Source organism: Dysidea avara, chromosome 5 (genome assembly GCF_963678975.1).
Source record: "Dysidea avara chromosome 5, odDysAvar1.4, whole genome shotgun sequence".
In the NCBI taxonomy this organism is placed as follows: domain Eukaryota; kingdom Metazoa; phylum Porifera; class Demospongiae; order Dictyoceratida; family Dysideidae; genus Dysidea; species Dysidea avara.
The window spans coordinates 31,369,378-31,395,248 of NC_089276.1; the positions used below are offsets into that span (position 1 = coordinate 31,369,378).

General features: G+C 37.8%; 3 protein-coding genes across 5 annotated transcripts in view; 1 reads left to right on the forward strand and 2 right to left on the reverse strand.

Moving 5' to 3' along the window:
• The window catches only part of LOC136256163 (uncharacterized), a 66,277-nt gene that overhangs the window by 31,157 nt on the left and 9,249 nt on the right, over window positions 1-25,871 (forward strand). For 2 of the 3 annotated variants that reach the window (XM_066049104.1, XM_066049106.1), the window contains 6 exons: window positions 4,450-4,563; window positions 4,627-4,726; window positions 5,384-5,463; window positions 18,199-18,236; window positions 18,321-18,455; window positions 25,538-25,628. In XM_066049104.1, coding sequence (XP_065905176.1) covers window positions 4,450-4,563; window positions 4,627-4,726; window positions 5,384-5,463; window positions 18,199-18,236; window positions 18,321-18,455; window positions 25,538-25,628 — 558 coding nt within the window. The remainder of the gene's footprint in view (window positions 1-4,449; window positions 4,564-4,626; window positions 4,727-5,383; window positions 5,464-18,198; window positions 18,237-18,320; window positions 18,456-25,537; window positions 25,629-25,871) is intronic. The other variant, XM_066049105.1, reaches the window with a different exon arrangement.
• Window positions 10,742-12,760, reverse strand: LOC136256164 (uncharacterized). The gene is made up of 6 exons (XM_066049107.1): window positions 12,333-12,760; window positions 12,008-12,202; window positions 11,719-11,946; window positions 11,435-11,663; window positions 11,342-11,383; window positions 10,742-11,118 (listed from the first exon to the last, which is right to left on the reverse strand). Exons 1-6 carry the CDS (start codon window positions 12,579-12,581, stop codon window positions 10,811-10,813), a joined length of 1,251 nt encoding a protein of 416 aa, XP_065905179.1. The 5' UTR covers window positions 12,582-12,760; the 3' UTR covers window positions 10,742-10,810.
• On the reverse strand, window positions 12,774-13,398 carry LOC136256467 (uncharacterized). The gene is made up of 3 exons (XM_066049436.1): window positions 12,993-13,398; window positions 12,899-12,946; window positions 12,774-12,838 (listed from the first exon to the last, which is right to left on the reverse strand). Exons 1-3 carry the CDS (start codon window positions 13,396-13,398, stop codon window positions 12,774-12,776), a joined length of 519 nt encoding a protein of 172 aa, XP_065905508.1.

Here is a 25,871-nt window from a genome sequence, read left to right on the forward strand (position 1 = left end):
GACAATGCTTCAATTCACCATGTGCAAGGTGTAATAGATTTGATTCAGAATAATGGTTCCAGATTACTTTTTTTCCCCTTACGCACCTGACATCAACCCCTGAAAAAGGTGCTTAGCGAAGTAAAGTCCATTATGAAAAAAACTGTATTTTGCAATCATGCACAGAATCAAGAGTGCTTCTGTTAATAGCATGTGGCATGGTAACTGTAGAAGACTGCAATGCATACATAACACACAGTGGCTACCAATAATTAGTCAACAACACATATAATTTAATGCTATCATACATTAACCTTAACCATCTCTACACAAAAGTATGGTGTATAGTGTTATGACTTCAGCTGCCGTGATTGAGTCCTTTTCTTTTTTATATTCATCATTAGTTAAGTTGAGTTAATACCACTTAACTGTTTGTAGAGCCTTGATCAACTCTCAATATCTCCTAAACTACTGGTACACTTTCTGTCAGTTGTAGGAGGGACTGTCCTTTGGTTATTGGGACAAAACACTTGTAATATGTGACCCAGTCTGAAAAAACTGGTCTTATTGCCCATGTCAGCAGATTCGATTTTTCACCCAGGACACACAGCTACATGAATAAACTATCTAATTCCACATTTAAAATCAGCTAGACTTGAGTGGTCTGGTTTTGCTGGCTGCTTTTCCCAAACCCAGTGGCAATCCGTACGTGTGGTGTGGGGCCTTAATGGAGCTCTGGTCAGCCTGGGAATGACTGTGTGTGACTGTACAGCTCTGTGGTGTTGAATAAGTACCTCTGCTGTGGGTTTCCTTTCATTTTAGCCAGTTTTGAGACCTCATTGGCTCAAAACTTGGCCTAATTTATCCCTTGGCCTTCCTATTCAATTTTTGAACACCATCTTGCCCGCCTTCCAGGGCCCCCGCCTCCCACCCAATTTGCAGCTCGCCTGATACAGTCAACCTTGGTTTAAAAACTATTTAAAATGGCGGGAAACTTAGTTGTTGGCTACTTGCACAATGGATGCTCTGGAAGGTAAGGAATTGGTGTAAAACGTGTGAAAATTTGGTACCCATAACTTCAATCCTTGGCGAGCTACAACACACTAAATACTTAAAACCGGCATTTCTCGATACTTTTAAATAGGCGATAAGCCCGGTTTTGTCAGACTGGGTCACATATGCAGTTGAAGCTTCTGATAATGCCTGAATGACTGGATTCTACTAGCTATTCTTTCTTTGAGATTCATCAGCTCCAACATGGATGTGTTAGGTGGGTCATCCATACTAGAGGAGATGCCTTCTATAAACTAGGAATTCAGTTAATGCTATCCTCTGAATTAATCAACTCTTATAATTTTAGAAGTAACACATAGCATGTTGATTAGTAAAATTGAACTTGTTTTGTGATTCACCAGTTATTTTGTGATTCATTGGTCAAATTTACTGCTATACATTGCTAATGTAAGGAAGCATAACTCACTTTAAACCATAGTTTGCACACAGAAATGTATTCTCAACTGTATTATAGTTTAGTTTCATACTCGAATTCTCTAGACAAAACCTCATAGGAGTTCTTAATTGTCATTTGCCTACAAAGAGACATTCCCCTTTCAACTTAAAAGTATACACATCATTCCTAGTACTTAGCTTACAAAGCCACATCATTCCTGGTAACTTACAAGGCCTGCTGCATTGTTAAATGCCTGTTACATTGTTAAATGCCTGTTACGGCACTTACAGTAGGCAGGCCCTCATCAAGTGGTTCAGTATGCCCCCTTCAAGTAAACACAATGAAAACAGATGGCTAACCTTCAATACAGTACGTAAACAGCCCTTATTCATTACGTAATCAAAAACTATATTCTATAACTCAAAGCTTGTTTGCTCACATGTATGAGTGGACAGACACACTTTCCTAATCCAATTTCCATATGTGGATATTAGGGTTTCTGTTTACCCCTATGGACTTGTAGGACAATACTGACACCAAAAACAGGCTGGAAATTATTCACACTGTAATATTAGCAAATAGAAAGCAACATTTTGTATGTACCTAAAATGTTTAAACTGTACCATGACTATTGAATTTTTGGTCAAGATGCTCTAATAGAGGTTTCAGTTTGTAGTCTCAGTAAATCTCTGAGTGCTTTTATAGCAATCAAACTGAGCATGTGCTTAGTTAAATAATAATCAAGAATGTTTTCAGGTTCAGATAAGGAGTCAAATTTCTCAGAAGATATCCAACTAGAGTCTTAGAATGTAAGCGTCCTTCATTCATCAAGCTACATATACTTATACTATGATATAATATTATGCTTATGCACCATGGAGTTCCTTTCTTTTCAGCTCATAGTGGAATTAATTAATTAATAATCCTTTCGTGGCTGTAACCAGATTTTTCCGGCATGACGGTATAAAACATGTGTTGAGTGCAATTACAACTCTATTGTGTGTTTCATAGTACGATGCACTAATCCTGAAGTGGGCACCCTCACAGAGGTCTTGTTTCTGGGATAACCGGATAGTTAGAGCACTATTGCGGGTTTATTACATAACCCGGTAACACTTTTCTTTCAAAAATAGGGTTGTTTCATTTATATTTGAGTTGATAGTTACGTTTAGAACAGTGATACACCATTATAGATAGACTAAGACAACCGGTGAATGGCTGTTGATGGTTTTTCAAAAGTGTGGCATGATTCAGTCGTGTGCGTATACGCATGCATGACATTGGATTTGTGATAAAACTCGAAGAAACCAGCCGTGAAGACAATGATTCAGTAAAGAGACAATATAAAGTAGTTTCATACATTGTAACACTTATTTGTAGATAGTTTATTTGTGGCCGCCTGTTTCTCCAGGCTGCTTTTAGCATATTTTGTAGTTTTGTTGTCTTGTAACTACTTTGTGGTTTAATTAACGTAAAAATAAAACCTAGAGAAGATTGTTAGCCTACAGCGTTTACGTAGAGGTATAGTAACCAAGTGGTTTAGTGTATAGTGTGGCTTCGTGCCTTGTAAAGTGTACGGAGAAATTCAGCCGTGAAAGGGTAGAATTAACACAGTTTTATCCTGTCCTTCCTCGGGTCTCCTAATCCCCACCTCTCCCTCCAAAAAGTGTCTCCTAGATACACCTATGCCAACTTCAGGAAAGCAGGTGCGTGCCCAGATGTAGGCATGCACCTAATTTAGTGATTTAATTTAATTAAAAGGTTTAGCTGTATTAGATCTTAATTATCAATGAAATGTTTACATATTGTAAATATAATTATGTTGTAGCACGCCCATGAAGTTTGTACCTGATTGGAAAACATAACATCTCAGGGTCACAAGCCTAAGGGCAGAGTGCTGGGTGTGCACAGATAAATGGTGCCATTTGTAACATGGAAGGAGTAAGAATTCCAGGCTAATAATATATTGGATATCACTGAGTACTGTATCCAAAGAACAGTTTTACTGTCTTGACAGTTTACAAATTCATTGCAATTGGTAGCTAGTTAATTCATTGGTAGCTAGCTTTGCACCAATGAGCCCCATAGCGTATCAATGCTGATTTAGTCCAGCCATTGTATTGCTTCACATTTAGATGTGTAGATGAAGTGATATTCGTTGTGGAGTGATGAGATGTAATAGTCTTTGTTAGCCTAATTTATTGGCAATTGAGTAATTCAGCCCAACTGTTGTACTGCTTATCATTCATTCATACAAGTAAGTGCAAAACTGTGGATATACATTCTAGAGTAATACAGGGTATGGCAATCCATCATTGCCTTGTAGTGTGACTTCCTGTGTGTATGATTTCTTTTGATTCCTAACTAGCAACCAGGCTAAAAGGAGGTACATGTTCACCTCAGTGTATATATATAGCTCAGGTGGATGCAAACAGACTACAAAATGTTGTGTAACTGGATTCAGGTTATTTAGTTCCTCATCAGAGTATTATTAGAAGGTGATTTGAATACATTGGTACTTCTCAACAGTTACGTAGTTGCTTATTCACCTATTTTATGTCCGTGTTTTTAGCCCACTAGCAGACAAAAATCACTGTACTTTTCAAAATAGCCAGCTGCTTCGGATCTCATGACCAAGAACTTATGAACAATGCATTCATGAAATAGAAAGGGCATTATTCACACCTCTCGTGTTCTCTACTTTAGGAGATATAAATGAACCTACAAAAATTGCATAGCTTCACTCCTTGCCACAAAGCAGAACCAACAACACAATGTTGTGATCTCCTTTACTTTGTCATTCTCCTTACTGCATTCAACTATCATGTGTCTCCATGGCAGTTGCTCTACTGCTGTTCGATCCTAGACCAATTTCTTCCTTGCAGTGTGTGAGGGAAGGCTTTCCCTCTCTGACTGATTCAATGAACAGTGTTAGTGTAGTTTATATTGAATAAATATTGCATAATTACACCATTCAGGTATTATTTGTATATGTGTTGATATTTACGTACTGTATATAGGGAATGCAAGCACACAGATTTTCATCACCCCAAGCAGCATCACCTTCCAAATGTTCAAATAAGGATAAAGATAATGAAGAAATAGATCCTAAGAGCAAGTTGTACTCTGAATCAGTAAGTAATTTTATGTAATAATACAGTACAGATGTACATCTATAATATTATACATGCACATAGGCCAGTGATGACACCAAAGAAATACCAACGTTGGAGTCAACAACTCCTAAAACTGCTGAATCACTTGCAGCATCCAATAATTCACTCCCTATAGATAAAGGTGAAAATACAATCAACTTAAAATAAAGTTTTCAATGGGTATATGCGTCCGGATCTGATACTTCAAAGTTTATTTTCTGCAGACTGTAGACAAGCATATGTTTCAGCTTAATTTGTTGAGTGACAGTGCTACAAACAGAAAACTGATTTGTGCAGAAATTTAAGGGAAAATACATTACAAGCACTTATAACTTACCAATACAATAATAAAGTGGAGTTGACACTTAATAGGCAAATCCATTACTGAGTAAGTTTTTTTCCTGTATCACCTTTTTGCCTTATATTAAACAGAGACAAAATCAGTGAAGACAGATCAACTGCATACTATCTCTTTGATGTAATGTAAACAAACACTCATATCACACCTATGCTTCTGTCGGTGTACTGCAACAAACCAAAGATTTTCAAACTCAGAATTTTACTGTTTGACCTTTTCTTCACAAAGAATAAAGCTTTTTAAAACATTAAATAATACAGAAGGATTTTACCCATTGTAATCAATGCCTTAGACTGTAAAATTCGCAGATCTGATCACATACGTATAAACTGAATGAAAGTAACAATTAGTGTGAAATGATTATTTAGATACAAGTATTCTGCAATAGGGAAGCACCATAGGTAATGTATGCTTACTCTTTGTTTTACTGTATACACACAGAACACCCCAATAATTATGGCAAAGGCTCATATGGCAGTAGAAATGGTCTCGAAAATCTAGGTGATCACAAAGTTAATGAAGTACGTTAATATACTTTGTTTATATGCATGTACATAGTTTACTACATGTGATAATATTTATGTATGCATAACAACCATGGTAGTTGTGCTCATTTGTTATATGGTTGGAAGAGCCTTTATACATTTCACATTTTTTTATAAGGTAGTATGCAAAATTTGAATGATCAAACCATCAATTAAGTAACTGTCATGGTGACAGTGATAATAGTTAGTCTTATGAAATAGTTTAGCTGTAGAAAAAGTGTGATATTGCATTTCAAGCAGCTAAAATATTATATAAGTGCAGCCAAAGATGAGTAGCTATGAAAGTAAAGGGTGAAAAAATTCTTTTTAAACCAGGCACACGCCCACAGCCGGCCGAAGGCCGGCTGTGGGCGTGCGCCTGGTTTACTGAAATTGTTTTCGTAAAAGTGTGTGTGTGTACCTATCTATCTACCTATCTACCTATGTTTGTCCGTACGCACCCACGTGAGCAAAATCGTTTAATAACGGTAAAAGCAGCTTTTACGTAAGAAGTAAAAGTGAAATGAAGTCTGTATTAAACTTCTGCACAGATGAACTTTGCTCTGAGGTGGTTTCTTTTCGGCAGACTGAAATACGGGTGTGGTGACTTTCCTCAGACTACCTTCCCCTTGAGGTTTTCAGGCATTTAGCAACTGATAAACAACGGTGCAGGCCTCGTACACTGCCAGGAATAGCCTATCGCTTCGAGTTGAAAGGGGGCGTATCCCTTACGTACGCGAACGAAAATGAAGAGCAGCTTTGAGGCTTTGTCGAGAGAATTTGTGGGAATAAACACGTTAGTCACACTATAAAACAGATTAGAAGATAGTTTTGTGCGTAATATGTTGGTAAAAGTGGTTTATTTAACAAACGCTTCCTTAGCAGTGCATAGCAACATAATTGAATGAATTACGAATATTTCATGAATTACGAAATACGAGAGAATTAGCTAATTATATTATTGCACAACCCAAACTACCCTATTGTAAAGTAGTAATACATAGTTGGTTATTTCATAGTAGTATATACTGTCTATAGTTATTCCAGATGAGTTAGCTAGCTGCATGGCACCTGGTTTTTAGAAGTAGCACAACATCAACTTGTTTGTAGTAAAATTTTCTCTATATAGCATAAGGAACCGATTATCGACCATTATATATTATTGACCTGTAAAAAATGAATTTGACAAATCACCCAAAAAGGTCAAGTCCAGTACTATAAACATAGCCTCAAGGTTTAAAGATTCTTACATTTGTGTAACACATCCTACTGATACGCTGGAACGGTTGCTACTCGATTCTCCAAATGCACCCTTGCTCACCTTTGCAATGAACTGACAAAAGCAGCCAGGCGTTCTGTTCAGTCTTCAAGAAGGTTGGTTAAAGATCTATGGCATTTGTCGTTATCGTATTGATCTTTTATGTGTTACTAAAGTGGTTGTGGTTATACAGTATCTCACATTCCAGTCATTGAAACTTGGTGGTCATGTACATCCTTACACACCAAATTGCATCATCTATGGCAGGATAAGGCACAGTTTTCAGATGCAATGATATTAGCAACTGGCCGATAATTTAAACTTGGCAAATATACATGTGGTCAATAACAAGTAACAGTGGTTGAGTGGTTGATAATTTTTACTTTGCATAGTCTCAATCTACTGCACAGGGTGTCAGGACTATGAAATGGAAGACAACTGAACCTGACGGTGAAAACCGGGAATTCATAGGAAATTCTTTCACTGAGTTAGAAGTTTTAAAAAGATGAAATATGGTTGATAATTGGTTGCTTACACTACTACACAGCCATGATCTAGCTTTGGCAGGTCACTTGACTCCTAAAAGCAGTAAAACAAGACTATTGGTAAATAGAATTCCAGAGTGGATTTTTGTGTCTATTAAGCATTTTCCAACAGGCATTTTCTATGTGATGAAAATCTCTCCTTGCCACCTTTTGCTGTTCTCCCTATAGGGATATTGATTGGAACAACTGAATCAACAGAGCGTCTGGATATAGTCTGTCCCTCCTTTGAGATTCTTGGTGCCAGTACCTCAGAGAAGTGGATGTGGTTTTACCAAGTGTGAAGTAACTACTTTATTGCAACCAAATTGAATAAAGTCAGTGGCCATACAAGCGGGAAAGAGGCTTATGAGGTGTTTGCTACCTTCAGATGAGAGGCTGTGGATGACCAAGTGAAGTTCAGTAAAGTGATAGATGAGTTTAAATCACATTGTGAACCTTGGAAAACATACTATTTCAATGTTACAGATTCAGCCTTCAGGTACAAGAGCCTGGAGAGTCTTATAATCAGCATTACAAATCCTGGCAGATAGCTGTGCATTCCAGTCCTGATGAAATCCTTCATGACCACTTAGTGCTAGGTATAAAAGATGACAAAGTCAGAGAGCATTTTCTTAGAGTAATCCTAATGTTCCCTCAAATGAATGAAATGCCACATACAATGGTGCATATATAGAATAAAGACACAGGAATAATAGATAGCCTGATTACACAATGGACAGCCAGTAGTGTATTCCTCTCATACTTAATATCAGCTGAGACCCATTATGCTCAGATAGAAAAAGAACTTTAACATTTGTTTTTAGTGGTCAGAGTGTGTAACACTTTTTAGTAGGGAGATCAAAGGCAAATTCCAGTGTACAATACTCATGTACACTCATCAAGTACATTGTTTGCCATGTTACAACTACATTGAAATCCATCCAGAAATGCCAGACCCTTTAGAAGTCTACCCAATATGTTGCACCACTTACCCTTTACTATGTATAATTATGTTTCATGCAATAAAGGCTGATGTCTTTTTTTTGACACCATTGCCAATTGCAAAGGATCCATCCATCTAAGCCATGATATAGCAGGTTCCCAGCCAGTAAAAATATAATGGTGAAAACAATATTAATGTGTTCAGAGGCAGACTTACCGCAAGATGTTACAAACCATAGTCCAAGAGCATATGGGATAATGTCAATGTTCCAAGCTAATGACACAATCGTATGTGAGCCACACACTGATACTGAGGTAGTACATTCAGCAGATTTAACTCCGATGGTTATTTCCCACTTGTACCAGACATCATGTTTGACACATCCAGTAAGTGATTCTTCATATAGCCTTAATGCTTTGATACTTTTGAGCTCAGTGCATTGCTCAATTAGCTTTTCTGGTAAAGCACCTTTTGTGATACCAATACCTAAAATGAAACCAGTTTCATGTGTGCCATCAATAGTATTTAGTGGATGCAATTTTAGAAACTGCACTATTTCATTGTCTAGTAACCTGACACAAAGGAGCTCCTTGATTGAAGAACTATACGATGACTGAAGTGTTGTTGATATGAACTCTTTTAAACGTGTGCAGTGATTAGTACAGCGGTATAGTATGTGTTTACAGTTTTTTGCAAATTTTTACATTGTTGAAATTAATAACCCACAATAAAAACTATTTTATGGTTACCTTTCGAAATATTTATCTAACAACAACACATTATTACCAGCAAGAGTTCATAATATTAGTGTAGAAGGAGAGTGTCGAACGGAGTATGGGAGCTTCAAACGCACTTCTACTAGTACCGATTTAGCACGTCGCAGTGTCAACAACCCACAGAAGCCAACCTTTTCTTTTCCATACGCGCATATACTATAATGCGCTTATTCCAGACGCTTATTTATTATCGATAACGAGGCTATACCTTGTATTGACACGCGCTTGTTGACACGTGATAGTAATGGAAAGTAGAACACGAGGAAGAACACAAAAAAGACGTAGCACAACTGAATTATCGCCAAGCAGTGGTGAAGTAGAGCAAGAAAACAAACATGTGCAAGATGCCGATCAGCCACAGGAAAATCCACAGCCGTGTCAACAACTGAAGCGAAGAAAATTACAAAAAGGAAAGTCTTCAGCTACAACCGAGCCAGCTACAGCAAAGGATGGTGGTGCATCGTCAAAAACGATGGGTACTCAAAAAAGACGTAGTACAACAGAATTATTGCCAAGCAGTGGTGAAGTAGCATAAGAAGAGGAACATATGCAAGACACCGATCAGCCACAGGAAAATCCGCAGCCGCGTCAACAACCGAAGCGAAGGAAATTACAAAAAGGAAAGTCTTCAGCTACAACCGAGCCAGCTACAACAAAGGATGGTGGTGCATCGTCAAAAACGGTGGGTACTCGTAAGAGAAAATCATTGAATAAGAGCGAGAAGAATAACATCAAATCCTCCATTTGCAATTTGCGTCCTGAAATTCTTTCCACTATTGCTCTAGCTAACGTTCGTAAACAACTCCCAGTAAATTTAAGTGATTTGAAGGCTTTTTGTGACTTAGTTAATTCAGTTTCTGTAAGCTTCTTAACAGATCATCTGCAGCAAATGTTCGTCACCTTATATGAAGAGTGCTCAAAATGTAAAGAACGACACATGCAGCTTCAAATTAAATGGCTCCAGCATTGCAGTTATTTTTTGATGGATAAAAATATGGAGCTATCTTTAATTGGTCTCCACCCCTCAGACCCAGTTGCTGAAAGTGTAGTAGGTGTTCGTTCAAAGTGGAACAAAGTTTGTGTGGAATACTGCTTGCAAAAATCAGATGCCAAGAAATTTTTGATTTTGTTTTGTGATAGTGTATTTGAAGAATTGCTACGGCAATGCCACAGGATAATTGAGCCTAGTAATCAAATTTTGGACAGTGCTAGTGTTGAATCAGAAGATGTATACTTCCGCTTTGGAGGTGCAGCAATATGTAGCATGCTGCACAGTAGATATGCTAAAATAAAGAGCTGCAGTTTGAACCAGAAAGAGCAAATTTCACAACAAATAACTATATTGCAACAACTCAGCGTGCACAAAACAGAAGACAAGGACCATGTCCCAGATTATTTAAAATATCGAGATGAGGGTTTCATGTACTTTCCTTGTAGGGAATTGTTGCCGTTTTTAAGAACTGTTGACACAGCAACTACTAAGAAAGTTAATGATGCTAACTTCAGCCAAGAAGAAGCAGATATTTTGACAGTGGTTGTAGAATCACTTCATAGTGATCCGAATATCCACTCGTTATTTCTAACTGCGGCAGTTGATAAAGTACCAAGATTTGATGACATATCATGTGCTGCTGTTGATAGTGTATTCCAGGAGCTTGCACGTAAACTATGTCATACCAGGATACAAGAATACTTAAATTCTTTTAAACACAAAGGTGCGGCAAACAAGGGTTCTGCAACTCTGGCTGGCCAAAATTTGCGCGACTCGCTTTTGACACACCACATTAATCTTAAAAGTAAACAGTAATAAAAACAACAACATTCTTTATGTAATTGAATTTTCTTATTGTTTATGCTTGTATTTCTTTTTCTGTAACACAGTGTCTGACAAATGTAACGGAACGTCCCTGTAGTTAACAGAACTATGATGGTAAGCCACACTGTGTTTGATGAGATGTGCTGCCCTAGCTGTAACGTAGTTGACCGAACTCAGCTTTCCACCAGCAGCAGTATGTTTAAGCTGACTGAACAAAGTCTCGACAGCACTCCCTGATAGCCTCACTGGACTTATAAAATAGTCAGGAAACTCCTCCAAAAATGTTTGTACAAAACTTGAAAAGCCGTACACACAAATCCTCAGTAAATCAAATGCTACGGAACAAAATTAATCAAATAATGATGTTGAAAGTGTCTAAACACTGCAATGGAACTTCTAATGGTCATTGTTTCAGGCCTTAATAGGTGGGTGGGTTAGTACAAATCTCTCAAGTGGTCTTTATAGAAATGTGGCCTTTCTAAACAGGTGACCTCTAAGACAAGTTCCACTGCATGATTATTTATGGTGTATGCCTAGTGAATCACAACACTAACTTACTTTGCCAACTTAAGAACCTTGGATCTAGTGTTTCCAGACCACCTATTTTAAAATAAAGTACAATATCACTTAAACAAAATATTTAACAAGTACCTTCTCGTGATAAATCTCCATGCCACTTTTCAAAGAAGGAAAATCCTGTTGAAATGGAATGTAGAACCTTACTATCCACATCACATATTTTGTCATGACTCAAAAGTCCTTTCTCGAAAATTTTATTACACGCCTCCAAGTATTGCAAAGTATACTTCACACTGGCAACATCATCTGGTGCAGGATCAGACGTAAGATAGTGGTGCAACTCAGACATTACCAATTCTTGCTACATATAAAGTCCATATAGCTACGCAGGTATACAAAATACAATGAAAACCCACCTGCATAATCTTTGCAGGCAAGACATTTAATTTTGTCCATGCATCTCGAAGAACGTGCACTTCACGAAGTTTGGGGATCATTCTTGCATGCCCCTGGTCTCTCCTCTGACACTCTCTGGAGTACAAATCTAAAATTGCCTTCCACCCAAAAGTGGTCCCATCCGCAGCAGTAAATGTCCTCGTTCCCCCTTCTTGTGAGGAGAAAAGAGCATTAATCATGTTCTTCAACTGTTGTGTGAAACAATGCAATAATCTGATACAGTTATGTGAATAGATTTCTACAGGTTACCTGGTGACTGGGGCATATCAACCAGTAAATTCTATTGAGTGGATCATGAGGGTTCACAAACCAAGGTCTGACAGCGTATGGATCTGGACCATCAGATAAGCCATACATACCCTGGAATCTATGTGTTAACTTCAATGCAGCTAAGTTGGGAGCTGCACCATCACACACTAGCAAACATGTCCTCAAGTCATGTACCTATATTAACAAAGGTGTTTTACGCGCATGATCAGACATACAGGGTAAAATAATATAATAGTAACACCAATACTTAATGAACTTTGTTCCATTATCTAGAGTAAAGCACAATACAACTATATATAAGTACCTTGAAAAGTTTGAGGGTCTGAAATACACAAGAACAAATAAATTTAGCTTGCATGGTTTCATTGCTTGTATAAAATGGGCCCACGATATCAAACGATGAGGTTAAATCCCTCCACAGGAATTGGAGTATATAATTTGTCTGCTTGGTACGGTGGTCTTTATCAAAAAGCTGAAATACATCATGTAAAGAAGCTTGCGTCTCTTCTGTCATTGCCAACCCAATAATTCGGTGACTTCTAGAATTCCACATCAATGAGGATACAACCTTCACCTCATCAAAAACAAGTATACCCGTTGATAGGGGTTTTCGTTTGTTCTCAGCTTCACATGACTGTTGGAAAATCCTATATCTTTCTACTTGCTTGCTGATAGATTCAGTGGCAGCACCAGCCTCATGTTGAAATGCTCCTGTGTATGCTTGGAGAGTTGAGCGGGAGGGTAACTACAGTATGTCAAAACTCTTAAGAGCTTCATATGCTGCTGGACTTCGTATAAAAACAGCAAGGGCTAAGTAAAAAAAATGACAAGATAAAAATAGCTATGTAACATATAGTTTAATGGCCATACCTATTCGTATAGTTACTAAACTCCAGCGATTGTTGCGGCATCCATTCTCTATAAAACAAATAATAACATGTTGAGTTAATAGCAACACACTTACTGTTGATCTGCTGATCCTTAAAGAACTTTTGTTGAGTAGATTGTCTGTTGCTTTCCCAAGCAGCACGGATTGACTCTCCTACTGAATGTTCATCAGCTTCATTGAAAATCTTTTCCAACTCATCTTCATTGGCCTCCTCAATCTTATTCATTATATTAGTCAACTCATCTGATTGCTCATCATCTAATGTGACCTCTAACTCAGCACACCGTGCCAGCTTTGTTTTGTCAGCTGATCTCTCCGTCTGTGTAGCCTTCTTTCGTTGAGCAACACTTGCTGGAGACAAGTACTTTAATTTGAAAGAAGAAGATGGCTGTTGCCTGGCAATCCGTCTTGCAGGACTGACTGTAGATCTTCGTTTCTGGATGTCTAAATGATATTGAAGACGCTTACAATTCTTGCACATGACTGCAAAGCTAAGTTTATCTTCTTTGCTGGCATTCTTTGCAAGCTGATGCCACAGCAAACAACTCTCGGAATCCATGCGACTGAAAGGTTTCTCCCACTTACGAACACCTTTGATATGGTATCGGATGACGGAATGATACTCATCATAATAACGCTTTACATCAAATCCAGGACAAAACTTGTACTCACCAACTCTTGAAATTATATCACAAACAGCAAAAAAGTCAGCCAAACTTTTAACTGTACCCGTGCGAATTGAGGTAAACAACACTTGCACATCATAAGTAAAGCCATTTGATTCTGCTGATAAAAATAAAATTCTAGCAACAGACAGATGATTATTTCCTGGTAGTGAGTACAATGAACGTTGCACAACTTCTAATGCTTCTTTCTTTTCACAAACAGTTTTAATGAAAACAAGATCAGGATATTTCAACCTCCCTTTGTTAGATACATTTTCAAAAGATAGATCATCTCTTGTACTTTGTGTAGCTCCAGCATTGTTATCCACTGGTAGGGATAACGGATCAGGTGAATCTGTGGACTGCAAATATGTACATTGAGGTGGAAGTAACTGAACGGCCGGCTGGACAACTTGGTGAGATGGATTAGCCGGCTGTACAACTTGGTGAGATGGATTAGCCGGCTGTACAACTTGGTGAGATGGATTAGCCGGCTGCACAACTTGGTGAGATGGATTAGCCAGCTGGACAACTTGGTGAGACGGATTAGCCGGCTGTACAACTTGGTGAGATGGATTAGACGACTGTACAACTTGGTGAGATGGATTAGACGGCTGAACAACTTGGTGAGATGGAATATACGGCTGTACAATTTGGTGAGATAGATTAGCCGGATGTACAACTTGGTGAGATGGATTAGCCAGCTGGACAACTTGGTGAGATGGATTAGACGACTGTACAACTTGGTGAGATGGATTAGCCGGCTGTACAACTTGGTGAGATGGATTAACCAGCTGGACAACTTGGTGAGATGGATTAGACGGCTGTACAACTTGGTGAGATAGATTAGCCGGCTGAACAACTTGGTGAGATGGATTATATGGCTGTACAATTTGGTGAGATAGATTAGCCGGCTGTACAACTTGGTGAGATGGATTAGCCAGCTGGACAACTTGGTGAGATGGATTAGACGGCTGTACAACTTGGTGAGATGGATTAGCCGGCTGTATCAGTAGTGTTCGTCCCAAAATCGACTGTGACATGGGCCTACTTAGAAATTGATTCATTGGTTGACCAAATAACTGGGTAGCTGGGTGGAACGCCAACGGTGCTATTACTGTAGGCGGCGGATACTGTACTGTTCCTTGCTGCTGGGAACAAAAGGTTCATTTCGACGTAATGTTACGCTATTGAATAAACTCACCTGATTCATAGAACTAAACTCAGACAGTTCAAGAACTCGACGTCTCTTATCGCTCCTCTGAGGGTCATCGCTTGGTCGTTTAGGAGTTCCAGCCATCGTAGTATTAAGTGAATGCCATTACACGCGCACCACACAAACACGCGGTAGTGCGCGACTAACTTAGTATGGGTTTCGAAGCCTCACGTTGTCCAATATTGTTATCTGTCGGCAAAGTCGTAGAGTTTCAAAACTATCTTCACTTATCAACAGTGTAGTCATCTGTGCCCTCGTGTTGATGAAATGCGGCAATATACGGTAATTTCCTGGTGATACTACCAGCAGTGCGTTTGTACGGGTTATATTGAGCGTTCGACACTCTCCCTCTACACTAATATTATGAACTCTTGTTACCAGTTGTATTCTAATGTGCTACTTTTGTTTTCAACATTGAGATTGTTATATCCACCCTGATGATTTTTGGACCCAAACTCATGGTATGTATAACATCCAACTTTGTTCCCTTCAATAATACATGTTTCTCTTTGCAACTGTGATATTCTTAGACTCCTTTGCCTCCCCTTAGACAGAAATCTTTCGATTATAAAAAACACAGCTCCTAATCCTAACAAATAAACAGATGCTAACAAATGAAGATCCTATTGAAGAATCTGTAATCCCAGAATAACAGGCTTCACCTACACCCTGTAAAAATGAGGTGTCAAACCTGGACAATGCTTCTGATAACCAAAGTGAAGTTGGAAACTTGATACCTGAAGAGGATAACACACCATCTAGTACAGGAACTCACTCACGGCTCCTTCATTCTGGGGCCACCCACCCAGCATGGTGCATTAAAGTTATTGTAATACCACGTTATCTCTTGATGCGTATTTCTCTCCTGTAGATGTTCAGCATTCAATGATAAAGAGATTGTGTAGTCTGTATTCTCTAAGCTGACTACAAAATTGGTAAAGCACCCTCTACAACCAATTGGTGTGTTGCATAAGAGTTTTTGCTATTTTCAGGTTACTTATGCACAGTTTCAGAGATATAGACTAAGACTTATGGACCACCCTTGGTCCCAAGGGGTTCGGATAACCAAGGTTCCACTGTATATACCGTACTACCATCTGAGTAAGCCGCAATCCATCTTCGACAATGAGTCAATGGGACTATTATATTTTAAATAATCCCCACCATTACGTTTGATTGTGACAACCAGTTTTTTTCTTGCCACTAGATTCAAGTAGATAGTAAGAGTTAGACTTGTAATGGTTGATATAGCTGGGGCGCGTGTCGCCACTTCAGATGTGGTATGCGTGGGTTCACCAGTCATAATAATCATTTACAAAAAATGTTAACAAACAAGTACACAAACAAATTTGGAATTTTCAACTAGAGTAGGTACCATAGCATATGATAAAAAGTGCTGAAACAAGCTGGAGTAGTGCACGATATTAAATCACAGTAAAACAAGTTGAAGTGGTATATCCCTACTGTGCATTTCCGTTATGGTATCTTGAGCACAGTAAGGATATAACACTTCTTATTGTTTTACTGTGATTTAATATCGTGCACTACTCCAACTTGTTTCAGTGCTTTTTATCAATGCGCTATGGTCCCTACTCTAGTCGAAAATTCCAATTTTTTTGTGTACTTGTTGTATATAGAGTCATCAACTCAGAGGAAAAGATTAACAACAACTACAAAATTGGTCACTAAAATGGCAGGTGTGTTTTAACATTAAGAAGTGTGTCTTACTTAGATACTACATAATATCATCACCATCAATCTCAACGATGAGCCAATATCTAACTTTGATCAGCATTCATACCTTGGAGTCACACTTACTATTAAAATATCTTTCTCCCAATGCATTAGTATTATAGCTTTTAAAATGCTTAATTTTTTTTAAGATGTAGATGTACTACAGAGACAAAAGCAAGAGCATATTGATTTTATCGCTGGTATGCCCAATACTGGAATACGCTTCAACAGTTTGGGACCCTTACACAAGTAAAGATTCAAATGAACTTGAAAGAGTACAGCTGCCCATTGGGCTTGCTCAAAATATGATTGGAGATGTAGTGTAACATCATTACTAGAGAATCTAACATGGCTGACTCTTAAAAAGAGAAGAGGAATTGCAATTAAGACTGACGACCTTTTATGAATCTATTTATAACCTTACAGCTCTAAAGATTCCATCACTACAATTCTAAAGATTCCATTTCATTTGTCGTATTACACCACTACTGCAAGACCTATTAGGAGATACCACGACATGTACTACATTTTATAATCTTCCTCATTGACAGATTCATACAAATTCAGTTACTTTTCCATGATTGGCACAATCTCCCTATCAGAATTATTAAATCAAATTTTCTGGAATCATTTGTATCCAAACTTGAACCAATATATGTAAATTTGATTATGTAAATTTGTGTATGTGTGTATGTAACCTTTGGGCTGGTCTCCTGGACATATCAGTGTAAGCAGCCTGTCCAGTAAATTCAAAACAAAATCAAAGGTGCAGAGAAATGCATGTCTGGCTCCAGCTGTAGGATCATGCACAGTAGCTACTTTAGTACCTTTCAAAACTGACTAGTAGAGTAAGTTGTGTAGGTTCACAGGTCCTCCCTCTGTGTTTTCTGTTTATACTGTATACACAGTATAGAAGTTTAAAATCAAAATCAAATCAGATGGTATATAGGTTTATTTAATTTGAGGGTTGCTTCCCTTAGTAATGGCTTGATCAAAGTGCATTTTTCTTTGTATAGCATGCATAATTTCACCCTTTATCGTAAAATGTATGAATGCTTGTGCAAACTAGTAAGTGGGTTTTGCTGAGATGGTCACAATTAAAGTATATTTGTATGCCCATGGGAGTCCAAATATTTTTTGTAGCCCCAAATGTATGCTAGTGATGTGAGCTTTTTATGGTGTGGTAGACGTAGACAAGACTAGTCGTTTCTTCATTTACAACACCTTCATACAGTACTTGTATGCATAAATGACTGCAGGGCTAAAACTATACCTTGGTGGATTTGCCAATTCATGCAGAACATGCAAAGCCAACTTCCAGCTCTGTAGAACAATGCAAATAGAAGTTATGGCAATCTATGAATAGGTGTCTGTAGTATATTTTCAGGGTATAGTTGCTGTATGAATCAATTTCTTTTTCTTTCTGCTCTCTAGTGTAATTCTAAAACGACTCACCACACACAATAAGCTGAAATTTTGGTAACCCATTCTTTGGACATGCTAAATAATACTGAAGAAATTGTGTGAACTACATATGCAGGTTTTTTGGCTGAGACAGTCATAAATTATTTCATTGTGGTAGATTAATATAATAGTGTATGTATTAAATCCTAATATGGTTTATAAATGAATTGCAATTTTAATCTCGCATTGATTTATATTACAGGGCTCTAAAGGAGTGACAACATTCCCATTAGACAAATTGTGAGTACAGTTACAAAACATGCATACATACATTAAGCAAACACTTGAAAATATCCATGAGTATCACCTATGTTCCCCATTTAGGATGGGAAATCGAACACTGATTGAACCAACACAATTGTTTGAACTTTTTAAGGAAAAGGAAGAGTATAGACAGCAATGTCTGGCATTAGAACAACGGTTAAAGGATAAGGAAGAATTCATTCAGCAACTCAAAGCGTAAGCAATTTTTAGTAAAAGTTGTTGTGACCAAAATGTACATCCCACAACTGGCCCTGCAAGAGCTTTAAGAGAAATGCTATAATTATAATATGCATAATATGTGCATTTGTACTACATGCACTCTAATAAAGTATTTAGGAAGTGTACCAGCATATTTTATAACATGTGCCATAATCACAATTATATTTGCAATTTTTTTTGCATAAATTATGCAATAATTCCTTGCACAATTTTTTTATGCATCCATCTATAGAAAATTTCCAAACATTTACTATGTGGTTTACTGCCATTAGTTAATACTGTAGCTATTAGCTAGCTTTTAACTAATAAGTGGGTACAGTGGTATAGAAGAAATCACACTAAAAACACTGAGTTTTTCTGCAAAAACCAACTATGTACATGGAGCAAATGTGCTAGATCGAGATATTCTAATTGTGTAGTCACCCTATTAGAACATTCAACAAGTCCTGTAGAGAGTTTAGCTATAACCAACTGACCATGTAGAGAGTTCAGCTACAAAATCCACCCTGTAGAATTCAGCTATGTTACAAGTCACCTCATAGAGAGATCAGCTACAATCAAGTCATCATGTAGAAAGTAACAAATCATCTGTGAAAATGAAAAAAGTCACTTTGGATAGAGATCAGCTGCAATCAAGTCACCATGTGTAGAGTTCATGTAAAGAGATCTGATTCAGCTACATTGCAGTCACCCTGTAGAGAGATGCAATACACTATTATGTTTGTATATACGTACATACAAAAAAGAAATTATTTAAAAAATACACACATAACCAAATGCACATAACAAATTCTTTACCTTCTTCCTGTAGTAAAGAAATGACAAGTAAAAAAGAAGCTTCAAAGCTAGTCCTCTGGCCAGCTTTGGTACTATATAATATAATACAATTACAAAAAGAAGTGATATTACACAAAAACAGCCAAGCTGTAAAAAAAAGTGCAGCCAGGGTGAAAGCTATTTTTGGCCACCATGATTTCAAATCTTTTTGGCTTTTATTGGAGGCCTCACCATTTATCACAACTTGATTTGGATAGTTACATACTTATGAACAATTAAACCTTATTGAATGTGTTGGAAAGCTTTTCTAATGATCATGCTGAACATTGCGGGTTGTAAACATGTTTAGTGAAGAGGTGTGGTCTTAGAAATGTGCCATATGCACAAATTACCAGCCATTTTTGTATGGCAAAAGAAATGCAATGTCAACTGCAACCAACCTTTCACACAACAATGAAAGTGAACTTCGGCATGGACTAGTCAGTTGCATTTCAGTTGCTTTGGAAGGTGATTTAAATTTTGCATTCATAAACCACTTGTACAGAAACGTCACCTAAGAAGAAGTTCTTCTTTTTCGTAAAGTATGACTACAAGGTCTCTATTTCAGGTAGTGATTAATTGGTGCAGTATTACAGTGAGCAAAACTAATTGATTGTTTTGCCCTACTCAAATCCGGATTGTATTATATTAAATGATGTAATATGTGACCGGATTTGAAAAACCAGACTTCCACACACATCCAGATTTGGGACTTTAAAGGACCATAACTCAATGTATGAGTAGGCTATTACTTTCAAATTTTGACCTGTACTTGGATAATCCATAGAGAGAAAATTGTAACTAATAGCATACTGAATGGTGAAATTACAAGGGGTTAAAGTCAAAGAATTAGATGTGTGTGGAACAGCGTTGAAACTGGGTCGGGTCATCCGGGTCACATTTTCTCCGGGTCATCCGGGTCTGACCCGGTTTACAATTTATCCGGGTCTGACCCGGATTGGATCACATGAGAAACAAAATTGTTCGTTTGACGACGTGGAACTTATAAACGCTATCGCATAGCTCTTTCGTGAGCCACGCCCACTTATTGCATTACCAACATATGCTCAGCCACGCCCATTTGTTAGTAAGTGCAGTATGTAGCACGAAACTGAGGGTATCTATGGTGAGGGGTAGCTATTGTCAGTAGGTGAAGACCTTTTTTTTTGGTCTTCAACCAATATTTACTCAACACGAATCGAACGCTCAAAATGTAGACTCGTTCGCTCGCTCGAGACTAGCCGAAACATGTCTCGGCTTTAATTAATCCGGGTCACATCCGGGTCAATCCAGGTCACATCCGGGTCAAATCCAGGTCTGACCCAGATTGCTATCCGGGTCAGTGGGTCATCCGGGTCAGCAGTAATGACCCGGTTTCAACGTTGGTGTGGAAGCCTGTTTTTGTCAATACAGTCACATTATAGTGCTACACCTTATTGTTAAACACATCTATAAACTTGCATATAGGCATGCGTCTATTATGCCAGCATAATTTCGGGAATAATAGGGAATCAGAGAATATTCCGGAATAATCGGTTAAATTCTAGACGTATTCGGAAATAATTGGGAACTTTCTGGAAATGAAAAAAAAGGAAATGAGTCCAATGGACGGTGTATTGAACGATGTTCTTAACTCAGATGAACACAGCGGGTGATGAATTTGGTAATGAAATGATTGATCATGAGAGTTTTATTGATTCGGACGTAGAAATCATTAGCAGTAGTACTACTGACGGTGCTCAATTGCGAAGGTCCAGCTGTTCAAGTAGGGAACATGGGGGAGATCACGAGACAACAGAAACAATCTCAGGAGTGACCCAGCCACAAACCAATTCATTGTTGAGCATTTTGAAAGCTTCTAAGGCCTCGAGCCTCTCTAGGAAGCGAGCTCAAGCTAGGAATCCCCCTTCCGGAAAACGAAGGTGTAGAGGAACTTTTGCAAATGAGCCTAAAGGTATTGACCCTGCACAGCGAGTTAAAAAATATAGAAATGAACCCTTCTCAGTTGCTAATAAGAAATTGTTTTGTAGAGAGAAGAACTGAGAAGAAATGAGTGTTGAGAAAAGTATGACACTTACCCTAACTCTAACCCCCTAACCCTAGAGAAGAACTGAGTGTTAAGAAAAGTATTGCGGAGAATCATGTGAAATCGTCCAAGCATGCTAAAGGAAAGGAAAGGATGAGTAATTTATTAAAAAAGGAAGCACGAGAAAGAGATCTAGCAGAAACGCTCCAGAAATCCAATGATGATGTTCACCTTCGTGGAGAAACATTACCACAAACACAGCAAGTTTTTCGTGTGAAAGTGCTAAAATCATTTTTGCAAGCAGGTATACCTTTGAATAAAATTGGCCCTCTTGGGGATTTATTAGAGGAAGGTGGCTACCGCCTCTGTGACAGAAGGTTTCTGTATGACTTAATTCCCTTTGTTGTAAAAGAAGAAGAGATGCAAATTAAAGACGAAATCAAAAACAAGCATGTTGGTGTCATATTTGATGGGACAACTCATACTTGTGAGGCACTTGCAATCATTTTGAGGTTCATTAGTGACTCATTTACTATAGAGCAAAAGCTGGTTAGAATTCAGCTACTTGCCAAAAGCCTGACTGGAGAGGAAATTACTCGGGAATTGACCAGTGTGCTATCAACTTCTTTAGGAATTACTTCACAGTTTGTTGTAGCTACGATGAGAGATCGTGTCTCTTGTGAACAACGTTGCCATACGCACAATGAAAATAATATACCAGAATTCTCTGGACATTGGATGTTTTTCACACACTCTGGACCTAGTGGGTGATCACTTTAAACTTCCAAATCTTACTGAATTTGTTAGTGCATGGTTGACACTGTTTTCACATAGCACTAAAACAAAGTTTTTGTGGAAAGAGCAAACTGGCAAAGCTATGGCAACGTACAGCCATACTACAGTAGATGGTGGAGTAAGTGGGAGGTCATGCAACAGCTATTGCTACAATTCGAAGACATAAAACCATTTCTGATCAAAAACAGTGACATTGGTCCACACACCAGGCCTAGGCTACTTTCATTTTTTGAAGATCCGCAAAAATTACACCATCTGAAAATTGAATTAGCTGCTGTTGTTGATTGGGGAGAGCCTTTTGTAAAGGCTACATATAACCTGGAGGGTGATGGGTCTTTAGCATTTACTTGTTACGAAGCTATTCAAGAGGTGATTACATCAATTCAAGTGGAGAATATTCCAAACATACAAGCTGTGGCAAGAGATATTTCACCAAGCCTTACAACCCAAAAAAGGCTCATAGCACATGCCAAGCAGTGCATTCAGCCAGGTTTAGAATATTTTAATCTACAGCTTAACACTAGCTTGAAAATTCCCTTAATGGCTTTTAAAGCTTCTCGGTTGACAAATCCAACAATGATAAAGAATCTTAACCCTGATGCTTCATCAGTAGATCTTTTAAAATCCTTTCCATTTCTTTCTGCTGAAGAAATATGTAACTTGAAGGCTGAGCTTCTGGCTTATCTTGCTAAGGCTGAGGATCTCGATGACACAGTTGACAAACTGTCATGGTGGAAAATTCAGGAAACAAGTCTGCCAAACTGGTGTGCTGTAGTCAAAAGAAGTTTACTTGTACAGCCATCCTCAGCAGTTGTCGAATGAGTCTTTTCCCTACTAAACTCTGGATTTGGAGACCAATAGGAACAGTCACTTCAAAATTATATTCAAGCATCTGTAATGTTAAGATACAACAATCATTAGACAGGATATTGACTACATTTTTGTGCATTACTGTAATTATAAGTACTATACACTTGTGGTAAAATTAAATCTGTAGTATATTATGACTTCATACTCTAATTTACGCAATGAACTCTTTATCAATAGTGTGTAAGTTGTAAGCATAACGTTGGGAATAATAGGGTGCTGTGAGAATAATTTTGGAATAATAGGTGGGAAAAAAAAGAAGTGCCAGAAAGAATAATGGGAAAATTTTGGAGCATAATAGACTTAAGCCTACTTGTATACCACAGGATCGTAAGCTATGCACTGTGGTGTATAACTGTTATCAGTGGCGGATCTAGGATTTTTAAAAGGGGGTTTCTGAATGTTGGTATAGCTGAATAAGGCATCTGATGACATCTCTCGGGAAATTTGTGAGACTTTAGAAGTTCTGAAATCGGATTTTAGGCTATTTTTAGTTACAAATTGCAATAAATCGAATGCTTTAAATAAATACTATAGCTAACTATAGGGCAAAGATGGTGACTACAAGCTGTAGCTTTGATTGCTCTATTAGAGTAGTTACTTGACTGCTCTATTAGAGTATCTCGATCGTTTTTAATGCAGTGAGAGATGAAAAGTGAAGTGTTGCTGAGGGTTTAATAGCTATAAATGGTGTCAGTTAAGTGCAACTGCATGCATGCTACTGAAATACAGTGGTATTTAGTTGTTTGCTATGACAAATTGTCAATACAACAATGTTTATATATTTAGACTGCCACTGAGCTAAATTTAAAAGGGGGTTTCTGTCGAAACCCCAGAAACCCCTCTAGATCCGCCACTGGTTATACCATGCTTGGTGGCTACACTTATCATATTTGGTATACACATCCTGCAAAATCCTTAACTAAAACAGTAAACAAGTGTCTAATAACAAGCACTAAGCCAACCAACTATTATTCCTAGCTGGATTGCTGAGTGGATTTTTGATGAACTCTTGTCTCTTTTGTGAATAAGTTTAGTAATCACAAGTAATTGGGCATGACATTGCTAAAGACACTGAATAATTCTACAGATTTCAGTCACTAAGAGGCACTGTTTCATACTATCTCTAATTGCTTCATCTATTGCATGCACTCTTCCGTCATGTGAATATTTATAACATATCCCTCTTATAAGAGTTAAAGCACTGCTGTAACATAAAAGAGTGATTGAAAGACAAATATAGCATGAGGAGAAGCCAAGTCCTATATTTCATCTCAAGACCATTCTTTGAGTACTATAATTTACATATAGCATGAGCCTATAACTGGTATAGAGAACTGTCAACTTGAGGTATACACAAGACACACGAAACAAGTAGAAACTTACAGAGTAGTCTTATCATCAGTAGAATAGGCATTATACGTGTGTTATGCTTGTGCTTCACCTGCATTACACTAGGATGAGCAAGAGGATGAATCTTCTCAACAACTAAAGTTTTCGATTGTAGTACATATTTAATAAGTATATTTCCATGATATTCCTACAACTCGTCCGTTTATGTGAACAAAACAAAGTAAGAAAGTTCACTGCTGCTGCCCACAAGCAACCATCATTTAAATCTTCCAAGTATGTCTGTAAATTAAATCAAGTCGTTCTGTACTAACTGGTTGGGTTGATTCATTAGCCAACATGGCATTTTGGTTGATTGATTTTACTGGCTGCAAATAGGCATGGCAGTTCTATATCTACCTGGTATAGAGCTGTGGGTCTATGAAAGTGTTCTATAACAGCCCAATATAGAACAGTTTTGTTCTGTATGGCTTTTGTAGAACCGTCTTTTTGTTTTGATCCTCCCATGCAAAGTTTTTATATCAAGCTAAAAATAATAGGTATGGATTTACATGTAAGAATAAGGATATTTGAAAGTTGTCCATAATTCATTCCCTTAGCAACCAGTAATTAGTATACGTATATTATTAATATTGATGTATATGTATAGTCTTGTACCCAGCCAGGCTCGCACTAATGCGCAAACACCGTCTGGTGATGATGCTTGAGTTTCTTGGGCCCGGAAGTATGATCCAACCAAAATATTGGCTGGCCAATCAGAATCAAGGAATTGCATAATCATTTAAAAACAGTGATAGATCGACCATTCGTAAATGGCTAGGAATAAAGTAAACTCAGAATAGGGCATTTGCTAGATGTGATCTCTTACTGTTTTAGTAAAGGGTAGCATTTCATTTCTGGTGAAACGTCAAGTCACAATTCATAAGGTTAGATCGGAAAATACAACTTGACAGCAAACATCTTGAACAACCTAGGTGAGTAAATGGCTGTAAATCGTCTACTTTTTCATATACTTCCAATACATTCATGCAATTATGCAACTCATCAATTCTGATTGGCCAGCCAATATTCTGGCTGGATCGCACTTCTGGACCCAAGAAATTTGGGGTTGTTAGCAGACATTGTTTGTGTATTAGCACGAGCCCGGATGGGCACAAGACTAGTATATGTACACATATAATAACATGGCATATTCATTAATTAGTATACATGATCAAAACTATAATAAAGAGAGTGCAGGAATGCAAAAAATTCATGATCATGTTGGACAGCTTTTAAACATTGCACAAATCATGGTAAGCTACATATATAAATGCTTTTGTTGACATGGTGTTGTGTATGGAATAGCTACGCATGAATGCACCAAGTAATATTTTCAAGAAATCCTAATATGCCCAATGAATTTTGATGAATCCAGTTAAAATCAAATACTATTGTTATTGTTATTGTAGTTATTAAAGCTTTACAGTGACCAGCACTGTAAAGCTTTAATAACATGGATTAAGGACTTATCAGTTAAATCAAGACTCACGGTAGTG